The sequence below is a fragment of the Siphateles boraxobius genome, unplaced genomic scaffold, assembly GCF_051911475.1.
Source record: "Siphateles boraxobius isolate OS27281-9 unplaced genomic scaffold, OSU_SipBor_1 86, whole genome shotgun sequence".
In the NCBI taxonomy this organism is placed as follows: domain Eukaryota; kingdom Metazoa; phylum Chordata; class Actinopteri; order Cypriniformes; family Leuciscidae; genus Siphateles; species Siphateles boraxobius.
Window position 1 is genome coordinate 9,586,019 of NW_027509215.1, and position 18,982 is coordinate 9,605,000.

An 18,982-nucleotide genomic window follows, 5' to 3' on the forward strand; every position below is an offset into this window, starting at 1 on the left:
AAAGGCCTTTTACAAAATGAAACTTAATTAAGTGGTCAATGTCTGACTCCCGATGCATCCCATCTTACTCGTGCTGTTCAGTTTTCATTATCAACATAAAAAAAAAACATTATAATATTTTAACAAATATAAACTAATGCGCTTATGTAATGAACTCGGGGGAAAATGCATCCTCGCAGCAGTGAGTGGGTGGTTGTTTCGGAGATGCAACATTAGGTTAGAGGTGTTTCCATCTCTCGCGGTCACCTTTTTTATTGCAACATTTACAAATTGCCTCGTCAGTATTTACCGCCTCTCCCTTCTCTCTCTCTCTCTTTCTCCTCCACACTGTCACTTGATGACAACTACATAAGCATTTTTAGGCATTGAATAAATTATATTTATTTATTATATATAAGTGCCGGTAATGACGGTATTGAAACTGATACCGTTGCTATTTTAAGACCCCGCGGTATACGATATTACCGAAATACCGCCCAACTCTAGTGCAGAGAGACACAGAAGCATCAGAACTGGCATTAATATATTTACACTCCATTTACAATTGCATAAATAAAGCTATGAGATATTCAATCCTTTTAATTCTTCAATTCTTAATTCAATATTTAAATATGAACTGATTTCTAATTGTAACATTTTAATTACAGGGTACTTTAAATGTGAAACTAAACCCGCCAGTAGGCGGCGGCAAGCCTCAGCGAGTCATTCATTGAACCGATTTGTTCAAACGGCTGATTCATTCAGGAAGTGCAAGTGATTGTTCATTGAATCGTTAAAATGATTCATTCAAAACGCGGATTTCAGTCAAGAAATCATCGCTGTTGTTGCATTGAGACTCTGCTACGGTTTCATTTTGAAATTCTCGTCAGCGAAATAAAGGGAAAACAAACAATATTGACAATATTGTTTATAAAATGTAACTCACAATGTTCATTTAACTGTTATATAAAATAAATATCATATTTGCTATTGTGCACGGGAAAACAGCCCTCTTGCTGATGTGATATTGTATGATAACAACATATGATATATAAAATACAAAAACTTTATACGTCTATTAGGGAACATGCCTATAACTGCACTGACACATCACGCAGTGAGAGCAAGCATGAGAGACAAATGCGAAGTCAGCTCGCAATGCGCCCTCGTACATAGTTAACGTTAAAGTAAAAAAAATGATTACAATATCATAATAGACAATACACATCGCACACCACTACGCACATAACGAATGAACTTCCAATTGAACTGAAATTAACCAGCTTTCTTCTCATCTCCTGCTGTTTCGCGCGCAGGAGACAGACGTAACGTCAATGCTGGCGCGAATGTGACGCGAAATGTCACGTGAACGAGCAAATCCACAAAGAACGAATAATAAATAAAAAAAGTACGCTAATTAGACAGTTTTGCTTTGGAAAACGTTTAGATATGTCTAAGTCAAATTGCCATCGAAAATTTAAGACCTTTCATAAGTAAAAAATAAGACTTTTTAAGAGTTTTTATGGCCTTAAATTTTTAAAATCTAATTTAAGACTTTTTAAGGACCCGCGGACACCCTGTCACACACACACACACACACACACACACACACACACACACACACACACACACACACACACACACACACACACACACACACACACACACACACACACAAACACACGCATTAATAAAGGATGCCACAGGGTGAGATCACCACATTAAATTTTCACTTCCACAAATTAAAAAGGCTTTATTTAACTCTTTTACAAAGTCTTGATGTTCTCTCTTCTACTAGAACAGATGTTCCTGCTCGAATGTTGATTATTTTCATATGTACATGATTGAGAGCAGATGGAGGTGATGCGCATTAATGCTCTGAGGATTATGACACATTATAATGGTGAATGATGATTTTGTGAGTGTTTTTTTTCTCACCCCATCATGAACCAGAGCCTTCCACGTGTGTTCCAGCTTCTTTATGAGTCTGCAGAAACGAGACACACACACACATCAGCTTACAGATTTCACAGAAGCACAGACCGCTGAGTGTCCTGACGGGACAGCTTTGGATTTATTTTATTGTGACTTCCAGAAATCTTAGATAAGAGCACATAAAACAACCCCAGCGCTAGTGAAGATTATAAAGCTGAGCGTTTGGTTACATGACTCTGCAAAACTGCACAAACACACACTAATGGAGGCACATGAGCATGACCAAAGAGCAGCAGGAGAAAATGTTTATCCTCAAAACACCATATGCAATTTAAAAAGCATGAATTAAAAATAAAAGAAAATAAAGAAAATATTAAAAATTGTTATTAATAATTGCGGCAATAAATAAATAAATAAATGGCTAGATATACCTAATTAAGCATCTTAAAATGTAGACAATAAAAAAAAAGTATTGCTTAGTTATTTTAAATATTATTTTTTAATAACAACTACAAGGCACGAGCAACATATGTTGTATAACACACAATTTAAAATATTGTCACAATTTTGCCAATAAATAAATAAATAAATAAATAAATTAACAAATGGCCAGATTTACTTAATTCAGAGTCTTAAAAGGTAGGCAAGTATTTTTTTATACATTTATAGTTTAGCGCATTTTTTAACAACTACTCACTACATCATAAAACACAAATTAAAAAAGGCCTAATTAGCTAAAAACAAATATTCCCACAATGCTGCAAATAAATAATTAATTGTTTAATATTTATTTTAAATAATAATTCAATTTATATATAACTATTAAATCTAAATCTTACATCTAAGCTCTTAAATATAATATCATATAAACTTTATTAAAAATACATTTAACTTAAAGTGTTAACTAAAATGTTAAGCAGGTTTGATGCTTGTATGGCAAACATTTAAATGCCTCTTAAAAAATAATACTCACTAAAAAGACTAAAAAGATGTATTCAAATCTCGACAGCTTTGCTTTATTCTATCAAATGTGGTCATTAAAATGAAGTATTTTTTATTGGGGGTGTGTGTCATGGTTCATGTGACATGAAAATCAGGATTTAGTGTTTACACTGATTTACAGAACAGAGCACATTTAAAACTGCATTTAAGTAAATCTGGCTTTTATATAACTTACATTACTTTTATATAACATAAACATCCCATAAAATCTGTCTTGACCACAGACTCCAACATACTGTATGTTTGCATGCACAAGTTAATTTCCTTAAACAGCTTCACATCACATTCATAAAAATTAATTAAAACATTCATTTAAAAAAACAAAAAAACGTTGTGCACGATATTAGCCTAAAACGCTAATGTTAAGAGGACACTTTGAAAATCCACCAGAAATATTATATCATGCAGGAAACGTTGTCAATCTCTTTTATATTGCAATCATGCATAGTTTTTAGGATTGATAGTAAGCAAATTGTTTAAAATTGGACTCTTAGATCTTAGATACACTGCTTTAGAGAAAAGAGCAGATTAGCGCTGGTCAACAATTAATCGCGATTAATCGCATCCAAAATAAAAGTTTGTGTTTACATAATATATGTGTGTGTACTGTGTATAATTATTTTGTATATATAAATACACACACATGCATGTATATATTTAAGATACATTTCTTATTTATATTTAAAATATTTATATTAATTTATAACATAAATTATGTATAAATATATATATATACAGTATATACATGCAAATATTTCTTAAATACATACATGCATGTGTGTGTATTTATATATACAAAATAATTATACACAGTACACACACATATATTATGTAAACACAAACTTTTATTTTGGATGCGATTAATTGTTGCCCAGCACTAACATTTCAACATCTCAGTGCCGGTCCAAGATGAATCGTTGCCCAGCACTAGAAAAAATGCATTGTAGAATATCGTTCTAAGTGTGTCAGTGTTATACCTGTAGGACTGCAGGATGTCTATGATGCCTATGAAGAGCAGGAGTCTCTCTCCTTTACCACTGACTGCAGGGATCCCACCCATTCTAGAGAGAGAGAGAGAGAGAGACACAGAGAGAGAGAGAGAGAGAGAGAGAGACAGAGAGAGAGAGAGAGAGAGAGAGAGAGAGAGAGACACAGAGACAGAGAGAGAGAGAGAGAGAGAGAGAGAGAGAGAGAGAGACACAGACACAGAGAGAGAGAGAGAGAGAGAGAGAGAGAGAGACACACAGAGACAGAGAGAGAGAGAGAGAGAGAGAGAGAGAGATTTAACACAAATACTCATGAGTCGTCATGATTTATTAAATGCGCCGTATTGTGCAGAATCTGCTCATATCTGGCGCACTTGAACACACACGTCACTACACAACAAATAACGGCGCGCTTTGAATTTGCATTGAAGCAATAGCGAAGATTAAAAAGACATTGATATTTTCCAACATCCCACATGTTTCTGATGTTCTCTGTACTGTGTTGATCTGTCCACCTAAAATACATTTTTGGTGAAAACGATGAGGATGAAAGAGGAAGGGAGGAGATTCTGGATGACAGGAATTTGTTTGAATAAGAAACTAATGTATGAAATCCAAATTGTATAAACTATGTTAAAATATATATATATATTTTTTTTACTAGTTCTGAATGGCCGGTAACGTAAAAAATTAGCAGCTCAATTGGCCGGTGAGTGAAAAAGTTCATTTCAAGCTAGGGCTGCACGATATTGAAGAAAACGCGATATTCGATTACTCATTAAATAATGCGATATTCGATATGCGATAAGCTTAAAGGTATAGTGGAGGATTTTCTTTTTCCGGGTGGGTAGCCTATACTATTGGTCCACCTAAGTGTCAATCATTCTGGTGATATGTTTACGTAAGGCCGTCGTACGTGCTCGTCCCCATGTAGTTTTCGCTTTCTGCGCATGCTCACTTTCAGGTGTATTATGTGTGATGAGTTACGGTTTCAGCCATTCCTTTGAAAATGTCCGAGGGTCGAAAGAGAAAAAATGTATACGAAGTGTATGATAAGAAGAGAAAGGCCGCAGAATATAGAAACAAGACCAGAGGGATTTTGGGTGAATATTTCACACGCTGGCGTGCGCTAAAAGCACAGGTTGGGCTTCCCACTGATGCCGCAGTTGTGAAGATTCTACTAGACAGGTAAAGTTTGTCATACTATTTGGAGAAATCCATTTAAAATCACTGCTAGTAAAAGTTAATGTAAGCTATCGTTAGCGATGCTAGCCCTGGCACAAGTCATGCACCGCGTAGACACGGTAAACATCTCAATTTGTCTAAAGTAGCCTTATGACCAAATGGTAAATGGTATCACGCTGAAATATTCTAAAACCTTGTGTGTTCATTTTCGATAATTACAATGTGTTAACCATAGTATATATTACACAAATGCAACAAGCTACTTCTCCATTGCATATCATGTCTTGAGTCCTCGGCCACTCAACACATTTAATAGGCGTTCCCTTTCGGGAGCGTGTAGAGGGAATGCATTAACGTCACTTTCCCGCCGGAACACGCCCCCTCAGCCGGACTGAGTGGCAGAAGAGCAGCTGCGTGACTGGATTTAATAGGGGAAACTGCGAAAACGCAAGTAAAACAAACGATTATCAGTTTAAACTAAAGATTGGACTCAATATAGTGTTCCTTACAACTTACTAAAGATCCAGTGATCCATGGATATTAACATGCAGCCAGGAATCGTGTTTCCTGACATTTATATGTGCCTGATTTCGACACCAGGGAAATACATACAGCAAATTTGCCTGTGAACGCTTTATATAAATACAATATAGGCAGGTCTAAATCCAGGTGATCACTTATCAATGTTATATATATATCATCATATCGTCTAGACTTAAAACTTGTATAGTTTTTTGTCAGTGTTTATTTAAAAATGTCAAATTATACAGAATATACAGTGGTAAATATTTGATTGATGAGTTGTCACTGCAATATATAACAATACAGTATATAGAGAATGATTTTACCACTAAATTCAGCATATTGACACAAAAAGGATAACTGCAAATCCACCTTTCTCTGCCTGGAGTCCAGTTGTTTCTATGAATTGCAGCGATCTGTTTGCTTCTCTGTTCTGTAGCTTTCGGCAGTCTGTAAAAATGTACCTCAGATTTCTTGTCAAATGTAGTTGTACAGACAATCGTAAAGCTCGTTCCCGTTTTAGATGTGTTTTTTGTGTTTTTCACGGCATTCACGCTGAAAACCAATGCTGTCGCAAAGTCTTTTTGCCACTCAGTTCGCGTGGCCTCAATCACTCCAGCTGACGGTGACGTCACGCGCATTCCCTCTATAGAGTGTTGCGCATGTGCATTTAAAAAAAAATTGGACAGGGCGAGTCGTCTCTAAAATTCGGAAAAATCCTCCGCTATACCTTTAAAGTGTGTAAAATAAACTTAAATTATCTTTAAAATATATTTAAAATTATTTAACCTACATATGTGTCTCACATTGTTTTTGTGACAGGAAAACATCCCTACAACTTCTGAAAGTGAACATCAGTGTTTTACTGTCGCATCAGAAGTGTTATTTTAACATCAGTGTAAACCTCGGGGTTTAGGGTTTCAGGTAGGCCTACGTTAGGTTTATTAAACAACAGAAACTGAATAATCAAATGCAAAAATAAGCACTGCTTAGTTTACACTGCATGAATTAGATATATACTGATTCTTATTAAAGCTACAGAAGTTTATCAGCCAAGAGCAATGAGTGATTTTCTCTTTGTCTTTTATTCATGACCACAGTTATTGCAAGCTGCTGCGATATGCATATCACGATATATACATTTGCGATATTTCGATATATTGTGCAGCCCTATTTGAAACCCTGCTAGTCACTGAATCATCTTTGAGAGCTCGGGTCCCCCTGGTGGTTTAGAGCAGGGGTTCCCAAAGAAGGGGTCGCGACCCCCGGGGGGTCGTGAGACAGCGAGGGGGGGTCGCAAGATGATTTCCAGAAGTGTAATTGAAAGAATTACTAAAAAATATTTTGCTACCTAAAAGTTAAAGATTTTTAATAAAACTCAAGAGAAGGTGGATGTGTGGAATTTCATGATGTATGAGTGACGTTAGTCTAGTAGAATTTTCCTAAAAATATTTTGCTACCTAAAGGTTAAAGATGTTTTGTGTCACGCATGCATGCATGTCTATTTCCCTCATATTAAATATAAAACGCATGTGGACTGATATTTTTCCAATGTCCGGACTCCTTTATTAACGGAGTAGGCCTATATAAACAGACGTTTCAATATATTTGTATGAAATGCATTTTCTGAGAATTTATATTTCAAGTTTTTACTGCAAATGTCAAAATGCGCGCTCTCTGGTCCATCAGTGCTTGAGTCACCATATATCGGAAAACATTTGGAATGGGTCAGACATAATTCTGACCACTTATTAAGTTATGTTTTAAGTAAATATTGTTTTGTATAAATTTTATTTTCATTTTAATCAATGTTTTCATCAACAAATTGACTGGATTAATAAATAAAAAGCAAATATAGTAGACAATATAATTAGGACACGGAGGCGCCGGCGCGTGAACTGGAGCGCGTCTCATAAATGAACCGAAAACTGACAGAAAACACTAGTTTATTAATAAACAATTCAAATGTTTAATGCACAATCCTTACTTTGGCCGGTTATTTGTGGCAAGCTGCATGCGTGCGTTGAGATGCAGAATAGGCAATATAAAAATGCTGTCATTATAAAAGGTTTCTAGTGTCAATGTATTGCTTGTTTTTCTGTTTACATTTCATGTTGTGACACTTCTCTTCTCTCGAACATAATGCTGGTACGTCAGAGCGACCAAAGCGTCAACAAGCTTTAACAAGCATCAACAAGCTTCAATAAGCTTCCCCGTACTTTTTGACAAGCGTCCTCGACAGGGCGGCCAGAGCTTCTTTGCCGCTAAAGTCGGCGGCTGTGTGAACGTATAGTTATGCTTCTTGCGCAGACTTTTAGGACTCAGTTTTGAACTGGTGTCAAGGCGCAATGAATGAAATGAACAAATGGTAATTAAATAGAACCCCTAGGTGAAATGAACGAGGGAGAGGATCACAACATGTGAATTCATCCACTCCCGAAATATTTAAAAGTAGTGGCTGGTGAACTGGAAGAATAGAGTAAACATTAAAGTTACTTACACAATGTGTATCTGATATGAATAAAACGTGTCGAATTATAATGGAAAGGATTATTATTATCTCTTCCATAAACATCAGTGTGTATTTTACAAACTCTAAATGTATTGTTTTTTTAGTACTTATGTAAATTTAGGGGGTGGCCGCGCCCCCCTGTTCCAATGTCTATGCACCCATCTGATTAGGTGATGATTAGGAATGGTTGTTTTGACTGTTGTGTTATTTTGTGTTGTAAGTAGGCTATGCCTATTAGTGCGTGTGCACAGTTTCACACAATATTTGTATACTTTAACCACCTCCGAGGATATAGGGGTCGCGAATCACTCGCACCTTTATTTTGGGGATCGTGGGCTGAAAAGTTTGGGAACCCCTGGTTTAGAGCATCGGTCCCAACAGGGGTCTCGGTCCACAAGGGGGCGTCGGCGAGCTCTTTAGGGGGTCACGTCATATTTTGAAAAGTGTAGAACAGTGAGCATTAAAGCAGCAGTCCGTAACTTTTTTTTGTGTTCAAAATGTACAAAATGTATATAATGAGCGAGTACATCATGCATCCATTTTCCAAACCGTGTTTTTGTCTTATCCTGAGTCACTATGGTACACCTATAATAAGTGTTTATATTGGGACTATTTTACACTGGTTCGGGTTGTAGCCCAGAGCCTGCGTGACACGTCATAGACATAAACAGAGAGAAGTAGATCCGGCTACAATGTTCTTCCGCAAGACGCATTATTCTGTTAATAAACGCATGTTTATTAATCGCTAGAGCGCCAAACGATCATATTACATTAGCTAATTTTATTCACGATCCCCTGGCTGACCAAAAAATGGTTTTCAACGAGATCCCAGACACCATTTTGTAATAGCCTATATTCATTATTTTTTCCCTACACACCAGTGTGAATACTGATATTTTTGTTATTGCATTTCAAATAGAGCCAATTAATAGGCCACTCCTAGGCTTACTTTTAAATTACAAACAGCCTACTGATGTTTTTGTTATAGTATTTTCAATATTATACACTATTATTTGTTCATACACATATCTGGTTATAGTAATAAACATACTGTTTGTTTAAAAACAAAACATTTTGTCATCCTTGCTGCAAGCTTACAAGAGCGACAATTTTATTAAATGTGAAGGGGGCCCTAAAATATTTTCTTGGGAAAAAGGGAGTTTCAGACAAAAAAAGGTTGGGAACCACTGGTTTAGAGAATCCTAGCATTGGTGAATTGTTGCTTTTTCCTGTTGTACCGAACCCGTATCGAACCATGACCCTAAAACAGAGGTGCGTATCGAACCGTGACTTCTGTGTCCCGTTATCTTCCCTAAAACACAACACATACGTGTCTTCAGTGTCGAGGGAGTCTCCGCACGCGGATCCTCCCTGAATGGACTCCATGGCGGTGGAGTAAAGCGCTCTCTGCGCGGCCGGCCTCTTCTCGTCGCTGCTCTGAGATCCCTCCATCTGATGCTCACGCTCCGCCTGGTCCAGGTTATGAACCCCCAACAACAAGCTGTAGTCCATGATCTTAAAACTCTCCAACACCTGCACACACACATCAGCAGTGTTGGTTGGAACTCATTACAAGTAACTCGAGTTACGTAATCAGGGGCCAGTTTCACAAAGCTATTTTAGACCGGTCTATAGTGTTAGACAAGTCTAAAATGTGCTCATAGACTAGTCTAATGCAAGTTAGACTGTTTCACAAAAATAAAGACGGACTTAATTTAGACACCTTAAAGGCTGATTTATACTTCTGCGTCGGATATACGCCGGAGCCTCTATGCCGTAGACTACGCATTGGTTTTAATTTATACTTCTGCGTCGTTGTCCGCGTTGACACACGCAGAGGGAGCATGTGAAACCCGAGGGAGCGGTTTGAGCAGACCAATCACAGCGCTGAATTGACGCGTTGTTACATTTTTGGAGAGGTGCACGTCAGGGTACGCCGAAGGGTACGTGCGCTACGCACAGCCTACGGCGTAGCTACGGCGTAAGTTTGACGCAGAAGTATAAATTGGGCTTAACCCAGGCTAACTCAGGTCTAAGACTCTGTTACCTTGGCAACCAGCAGTAACAATCAGTTACATTACAAACAGCCAAAAGAAAAGGGAAAATGGCTCATAATTTGTGGTTTGCTGATGACGTTATGGAGAGAGCTATGAGAAGGGAAAGGGTTTTTAGGGACCGCAGTAACCTACATATATAATAATGAGGACTTTTCTTTTCTGTACATCTTTAACGCTCTACTCAACGGTCGGATTAACCAAATTAAACATTACTACATTCTCCGCTAAACTTCCCCAGTAAAATGTCCTTGTGACTGTTATAGGCTACTCCTCCAACAAACACATATTTTCCGCTGGGGTAAACTGCACTGAACGTTTGAAGGCGCTTACTCGATCCGCCATGTTTTTTGTTTTGAAAAGTGTCTTATTTTACCCAGAATGCATTGCAGTGTAGTCCTACTCAAGATAGTCAGAGTTTTAAGTGCTTTGTGCATCGGTCTGATTTAGATGTTGATCTGAAGTCTGACTATCTACTATATCTAAGCCATAGTCAAAGTTTATCTTTGTGAAACCGTCCCCAGATTACTTTTTCAAGTAACAAGTAAAGTAGCGTTACTTTTAAAATTTACAACAAAATAAAACAATCAAGTTACTTTTTCAAATAAGTAACACAAGTTACTTTTTCAAGTAACTAGTAAAGAAGTGCAATAACATCTCCTTCTTACATTACATTCCTGTACTACACTATCATTCACTTTCACCTCAATGTTTATGTCCATTGTGTCTATCTTTGTAGTTATATCTTATTTTGCATTCTATATTATGTATTTGTTTGTTTATTTGTTTGGATATATTTATCTATTCAAACTCCTTTATATTGTGTTTATCTTTTTCAATTGTTCAGTATATACACTGTTTACATGGATTATAGTTATCCTGCTAAATCTGAAGACCTGCTAAACATGTTTCGTTGTTTCTTTTAACAATGACTAATAAAGATCCATCTATCTATCAATCAATCAATCAATCAATCAATCAATCAATCAATCAATCAATCTATCTATCTATCTATGTAACATTATTTTTTAAATTTACAACAAAATATCTGAGTTAGTCACGCAAGTTACTTTGTTCTCCCATTTATTGACCGATAGCTCTCTTGTCCTCATGTTGAGAAAAATCGAAGTGCAGAGGCGTCGTGTGTGTGTGTGTGTGTGTGTGTGTGTGTGTGTGTGTGTGTGTGTGAACATGAGGGTTATTGTAGTTCTAGACTAAATGCAGTGAGCGTGCATTTACTCATCTCACTTGTAAACAAAAAAACATTCAATATTCCTCAAAATGAATAAAATCAGAGAAATGCAGAATAAGAATACTGTGCAAACCTCCAATAACTAAATATGTTAAATAAAACAAACATTTTTATGCATTTAATCTCACTATTTTGACAAATGTCCTTGGTTCTGACCTTCGATGATTCAGTTAAACCATAACATTTTGCTTGAGCCTCGACTGTACACACGTGAATCTGCATTTCCTTCAGCATGAGGCTTATTATTTCACTCTTGATGTGAAAGGGTTTTTACATTTGCCCAAAAACATAACTTTTTTGTTATAAAAAAAAACAAGCCCAGCCCAGGTAAAAAAAAAAAAAAAAAAAGTACACAAAAGTAAAGTAACGCATTACTTTTCTAAAAAAGTAATTAACACAATTAGTTGCTATTTAAGTGAGTTAAGGTCCTTGCACAACGAGTCCGAAATTTTCGTATGCGCTCTGAATTGTCAAAACACCTCTCAAACTGCTTGCTACGAGTGCGAAAAACGCAGAAAATCGAACCCGATCCAAATTTTTTTATGACGGACGAAAGCTTCGGAGGCAGTGTGTAAACGTGATTGACACAACGTGAGGTCGTATTTATTAATTTTTTTCTCAATGTTTATTTTTACTAAAAGATTATAAAAAATATACATAATACAGAACATATAAGGACCCCCCCCCCACCCAACCCCATGTAACAATCAGACCAGTTAAGAAAAAAAATAAGACAAAAAACACACACAATAATAATAATAACATACAAACATGTACATTCAGAGTAATTCTTTAGCAGAAGTGTTCTCCACAAAGGTCAGCAACGGTTGCCAAGTGATAAAAAATCTCTTATTTGACCCTTTCATAGAATATCGAAGCTTTTCCAATTGTATGTTATACATCACATCCTTAACCCAATGTCCATATGTTGGAGGAGAAGACTCTTTCTGTTTGTTCAAAATTAGCCTTCTGGCAAGAAGTGAACAGAAAGCAATAACATCAGACTGGGATTTTCGACATGGCTGGAGCGATGAATTAACCAAACATTTTAGAAAAGGTGTCGTATTTATTTTTAAACGTGGGATAATTTCAGACGCGAATTTCGGACTCATTGTGCAAGGACCTAAACGCACTATTGTAATGCATTACTTTTCAAAGTAACTTTCCCCAACACTGCACATCAGACCTTCATTATAAAGCCGTCCCGCACTAAACCGAGCGCATCCACAAAGACACACTCACCAGACAGTCTCTCTGGAGTGTCTTGACCAGGGCGTTGTACGTGTCCACATCTAACAGGAGTCCGTCTTGAACGTCCTGCATGAAGTCCAGGTCTTTAAATGTGGGCCTGGACTTCTCACGCTCTTTCTTGGACGCTCTGCGCTTGCAGGTGGAGCCCTTCAGGTCGAACTTGAGGTGCATGCGGATGGCGCGGGGCAGGACGTTATTCATCACCACGATACGGATGTTCTTCCCGCCGGACTGAACGCAGTACAGACCGAAGAACTTGGGAAGAAGGGTGCGAGGATTCTGGTTCAGGTTCTGAGAAAGAGAGAGAGAGAAAACACAGTTAAGCGTCACTTAATGCGGGAATTCACCACTGGCAAGTTGAGCTTTTAGTAAAGTTTTGCAGACAAAAAAATAAAAAATTAAAAAATAGTGCTGGCCAACGCTTAATCACTCCCAAAATAAAGGTTTGTGTTTATATAATATGTGTGTGTACTGTGTATAATTATTTTGTGTATATATAAATACACACACATGCATGTATATATTTGAGAAATATTTGCATGTATATACTGTATACATATTTATATTATATATAAATAACAAAATATATACATGCATGAGAAAACACACTTAATGTGGGAATTCACTGACAAGTTCGGCTTTTAGTAAAAGCGTTGCAGACAAAATATTGTTTAAAAAAACATGAGAAAGTTTTGCTAACGTTTCCATTTAGTTATGGAAAAGTTGGTTACACTTTATTTTAAGGTGTCATTGTTACAGTGTAATTATATATTTAAGTACTGAGTAATATAAAGCAACTACATGTACTTACTATAGGATTAGAGTAGGATTAGGATTTGGTTGAGGGTTAGTTGCATGTAATTATGCATAATTTACTGTTATTACTATGGTAAGTACATGTAACATATGTAAAAAGGACACTGTAAAATAAAGTGTTACCGAAAATTTACTTAATGTTCTCTGACGGTTCAAAATGTCCAGTTTTTTCTTAAGTTTTAAAAATTAGAACATTCCATTTGATCATGTTGTAAATATTATAAGAATGTTACTTTTGAATGTTCTCTGAACATTCTGAAACTATTAACATTTAAAAATGTTAAAAGAACGTCCATTAAAGACCAGATAACTTTGAACATCATTATATTTACGTTACTGGAAGAATGTTTTTCATAACTTTGAGAATACCTTGCCAGAACATTCTCTGTTAGCTGGGTATGCAATAGAAATGCAAAAAAAAAAAAGTTTCCTTTTGCCAAAAACTTGGGTGACCAAGTTTCTGTAATGTAAATCGGGGACGTGTCCTAGTTCAGTGGTCAAAAATCTCACTTGTTATTATGTATTAGTCAAAGATGGAGACTATACATTTTTGTATGTTTTTTTTTTAAAATGTTGTGGGTTCCATATTATTAACTATTATTATGATGATGTTTGTAAGTCAATCTAACCTAATAGTAAATGGTAACCTTGCAGTGGTTAGCAAACAGTTTTTAACAAAATAATGCCTTTTTAAAAACATATCACAAAAATAAAACAAAAAATAAATATGGTAAAACTGATAGAAAATTACTAGTTAATAGTGAGAATTTGAGCCTAAATCAAAGTGTTACCCAAATGTTAATCAAATGTAATTTTATATTTGCTTATTATTTGCATTTTAGGCTCATTTTGGGCACAAATTAAGCACATATTTGAGGCATTTAAAATGACTAGAACTTTTTTTCCAATACCTAAAACAAATGAAAAAGAAAAATACCTTAAAATGATCTAAATTACTTGAAATATTGATTACCTCCCCTTAAGTTTAATTAAATTTGTTATCATTTGCTAGTTTGCTAATGTTTTTCGATCGTCAGATAAGGCAAAATTAAGCATTTTGAGTCATCTAACAGACTTCTGCTGACAAATAAACAGGGATATATCTAGGGGGAAAAAAAGAGTACATGATGTTTATTTACATATACTAATTACAATACAAAACCTGTTTAAAAAAATCAGCAAACTTATCCTTTAATTCAGAATTGTGCTGTCTTTGTCACATTGTACTGAAAATGAGGCATTTGAAAACTGCACTTTTTTAAAGTAAAAACGTCAAATGTGACTTTTTAAAAAAAAAAGTTTTATTTGGATGCATATCTGTGTCATAATAGCTGCATCCCGACCACAAACTCTGTGTTTTCATGCTCAAATTCATTACCTAAACTTCATCATTACTTCACTTACTCTTATTGCTGCTTTCACATCACAGTCATAATAAACGATTTGAAAAGAGTTGTGCAAAATATTAGTCTAAAACGCTACTGTTAAGATGCATACTTTACCAGAAAATGGGAAATCCGGGAAATGTTGTCATGCTCTTTTATATTGTACACTATTTAGCACTATAGAGTGCTAACGCTTCAGTTCTTCACTCACCATATAGTATCCTGGAAGCAGCTTCTGCAGGAACTCAGCCTCTTTGTGCATGACGGTTTTCAGGATGAATTCATCATCTCGAGTGACGTAGAAAATCGAGCCGCTGGCACCCGGGTTTGAGAGCTCGATTAAGGGTTCGTTACAGAGAGAATACTGCAGAAACAGAAGCACAAACAGAGAGAAACATAACGGGACGTCAGAGGATGCTGCATTTATTCTGATTAACGCTTATACAGCACTCGATGGAACGTGATACAGTGATACTTTATGTTTTTTGGAGCTTGATATTAACATGAATCACCATCCATTTTTGTTGCATGTAAAAGTTCTGCAAAAGTCCTACAAGTTTAGACATAAGTTATGTTATTTACCCGACCTCTAAACCTACCCATCACAGAAAACGTTCTGCATTTTTGGAAATTAAAAAAACAACAACAAAAAACATGTTTTTTACGCAAATTTGGTTTACAAGACACAGGAAGTGTGTCCATGTTTACGCTGTAATCCCCATGTCATAATACACATCTGTGTCCTCATAAACCATATATACAGGAACACACACACACACTAACCCTACCCCTAAACCTACCCATCACACACAACTTTCTGCATTTTTATATTTTCAAAAAAGATCATTCTGTATAATTTATAAGATTGCTTCCTCATGGGGACCACAAAAAGTCTCCACAAGGTCAAAATTCCTCAATTTTCTGGCATTACAATACCTGTGTCCCCACAACATAGGGAGTACCAGGACCACACACACACACGCACGCACGCACACACACACACACACACACACACAGTGCTTAGAAAGGAAAGTATTAGTGTGATAATCACCATCTGTCACTGGTTGCGTGTGTGTGATGGGTAGGTTTAGGGGTCGGGTTAGTGTGTGTGTGTGTGTGTGTGTGTGTGTGATGGGTAGGTTTAGGGGTCAGGTTAGTGTGTGTGTGTGTGTTTGTGTTTGTGTGGGTGTGTGTGTGTGTGTGTGTGTGTGTGTGTGATGGGTAGGTTCAGGGGTCGGGTTAGTGTGTGTGTCTGTGGTTGTGTGTGTGTGTGTGTGATGAGTAGGTTTAGGGGTTGGGTTAGTGTTTGTGTGTGTGTGTGATGAGTAGGTTCAGGGGTCGGGTTAGTGTGTGTGTGTTTGTGTGTGTGTTTGTGTGATGGGTAGGTTCAGGGGTCGGGTTAGTGTGCGTGTGTGTGTGTGTGTGTGTGTGTGTGTGTATTTGTGATGGGTAGGTTTAGGGGTCGGGTTAGTGTGTGCGTGTGTGTTTGTGTTTGTGTGTGTGGGTGTGTGTGTGATGGGTAGGTTCAGGGGTCGGGTTAGTGTCTGTGTGTGTGTGTGTGTGTGATGGGCAGGTTTAGGGGTTGGGTTAGTGTGTGTGTGTGTGCGTGTGTGTGTGTGTGTGTTTGTGTGTGTGACGGGCAGGTTTAGGGGTAGGGTTAGTGTGTGTGTGTGTGTGTGTGATGGGTAGGTTCAGGGGTCGGGTTAGTGTGTGTGTGTGTGTGTGTGTGTGTGTGTGTGTGTGTGTGTGTGTGTGTGTGTGTGTGTGTGTGTGTGTGTGTGTGATGAGTAGGTTTAGGGGTAGGGTTAGTGTAAGGGGAGAGAATATACAGTTTGTACAGTATAAAAATCATTACGTCTATGGAGAGTCCCCACAAAGATAGCGAACTACTGTAGACATGTGTGCATGTGTAAGTGTGAGTGTGTCTGTGTGTGAATGTGGGCTTATAAAGTGGCCATGTGCTTTCACACAGCTAATGTTTAAGTTTAATTGAAGCTCCAGACTCATATCATAATTACACATTAACCTTCCCATGAGCCTCAGCTCTGCCCTATATGAACTCATCAAGCTCATTGATTCATCAATATAGAGTAAAGATCTAAAGCATTCAGCTCCAGCATGAACATTACAACATGTGATTCAAAGCAAAAATGTTCCCTATTTGAAAATCGTAAAATAAAGACAAATGGATCAAGATTGCGTACTACTTACTTTTTTAAAGTGAAAATTATTAATAATTATATTTTATTCAAACATACACTAATGTTTAAAAGTTTGGGGTCAGTAAGATTTTTTTATTTTTTTAAAGAAACGATTACTTTTATGCAGCAAGAACGCATTAAATTGATCAAAAGTGACAGTAAAGACATTAATAATGTTACAAACGATTCTATTTAAAATAAATGCTGTTCTTTAGAACTTTCTATTCATCAAAAAATCCTGAAAAATAATTGTTCAGAATATCCGATATTCCCTAAAGTTAAATTCGCAACTTTCATACTTGAAAGTTGAAACCTAAATGAGATCTCTGGAGTTATGAATGAGTTATATATGTTCACACATTCAGAAATAAACCTCATAAACATCATTTTTAAAGCTACAGAACCTGTGGTGTGTTTCCGGTACAGTGACGTAACCCTGTAACTGCTCGTCCAATCACGTTGATTAATGATGTCACGCACGTGGTGGAGTAATAACTTCTTTTAATGAATCTGTTTGAGATTGAATTATAGCTAGATGTTTTTACGGATATGGCATTTGAGGAATATTTCTAATTTTTCTCAGTTATTGTGCTGTATTTCCAGATTGAATCATAGGCTCGTTCTTACACACTAGAGCACGTTCACGCACTCTTCAAAAACAACGCTTTAAATCTCTTGACAAACTAAAAGACGTAAATGATAGAGGTGTAACCATAGACATAATCTATGGGTGTAACAATACAACGATTGCTACACGTAAAATATCGATATAAGGTACCATTATTTTGACACTCTCCACATCCACACGTAACGTCCGTCTACGCATTTCTGCCAAAGCGTTTAATAAAAAGTTAATGTTTTATATTTTGGTTGCATTTGTAAGTTAATAAAAATGTAACTGGTTGTGTAAACTTGGCATATAATATCTAAATATTGATTTTAGATATTGAATCAAATCGAATCGTATAGCTGAGTTTTTTTGAGGTATCGGGAAATATCGTATCGTTGGCTGAGAGAATCGATATCATATCGTATCGTGATGAGCTGTCCCATTTACACCCCTAGTAAATGATATTGTATGTATTCTAAATAAAAGATATAGATTGTAATGAATGTCAGATTGCTTATTTTGCTCAAGATCAGGATTTATTAAATCCACACGTCATGCAAACTAGAAACTGTTTCTAACCACAGGACGAGAGCTGTCGCGATGCGAATGTTCGTTGGAGCGATGGTTTCGGGAAACACACCCCTGAATGTGTCGAAGGCAGTGTTTGAAGGGTGTTTAGATGAGTGTGTGTGAGCGTCTCACCAGATAGTCGTCGGGTCGAATCCCGAAGAGCTCTCTGAAGTAGCGGAACGCCACCGGAGCGTATGTTTTAAACCTGAAGTCTGGATAGTGATGCGCTGGCGTCAGATTACTGCCTTCACTGGGAGAAAACACACACACACACACACACAGAGGACATCCGGATCATTTCAAGGATGCTCAGTATGACTTAGGATCACTGTTACCAAAAGCACTGGTTATACTAGCGAGATATACTATACTATTTTTTTGCTTAAAAAAGCTAAATTATCTACCAATGGGGTAAGAAAAATAATCTTAATTCAAACAGAAACAAATTTTTCTTTTTTACCCCATTGGTAGATAATTTTGCTCGTTTTATGCAAAAACACACTTAATTTTGATTTATTTCCCCAGAAAACAACTCATAATATCTTATGGCATTTTACTCATTAAGTAAATGCATCTTAATTTAAGAATTTAAATTAATTATTTGGAATGGAAACCAGACTAAAAAACTAAGTAAGAAAAGCTTTTTTTGCAGTGTGAAGAGATTTACGAAATCGCTTATACACTGAAAGTGTTACTTATCATTCACTCATGTAATGGATCCT

General features: G+C 36.6%; 1 protein-coding gene across 11 annotated transcripts in view; it reads right to left on the reverse strand.

Annotated features, from left to right (window-relative positions):
* pip5k1cb (phosphatidylinositol-4-phosphate 5-kinase, type I, gamma b) overlaps window positions 1-18,982 on the reverse strand; it is an 80,221-nt gene that overhangs the window by 35,052 nt on the left and 26,187 nt on the right. For all 11 annotated transcript variants that reach the window (XM_077222134.1, XM_077222126.1, XM_077222129.1 and 8 more), the window contains exons 5-10: window positions 18,393-18,510; window positions 15,091-15,243; window positions 12,670-12,969; window positions 9,452-9,654; window positions 3,894-3,977; window positions 1,918-1,966 (exon numbers count right to left, since the gene is read on the reverse strand). In XM_077222134.1, coding sequence (XP_077078249.1) covers window positions 1,918-1,966; window positions 3,894-3,977; window positions 9,452-9,654; window positions 12,670-12,969; window positions 15,091-15,243; window positions 18,393-18,510 — 907 coding nt within the window. The remainder of the gene's footprint in view (window positions 1-1,917; window positions 1,967-3,893; window positions 3,978-9,451; window positions 9,655-12,669; window positions 12,970-15,090; window positions 15,244-18,392; window positions 18,511-18,982) is intronic.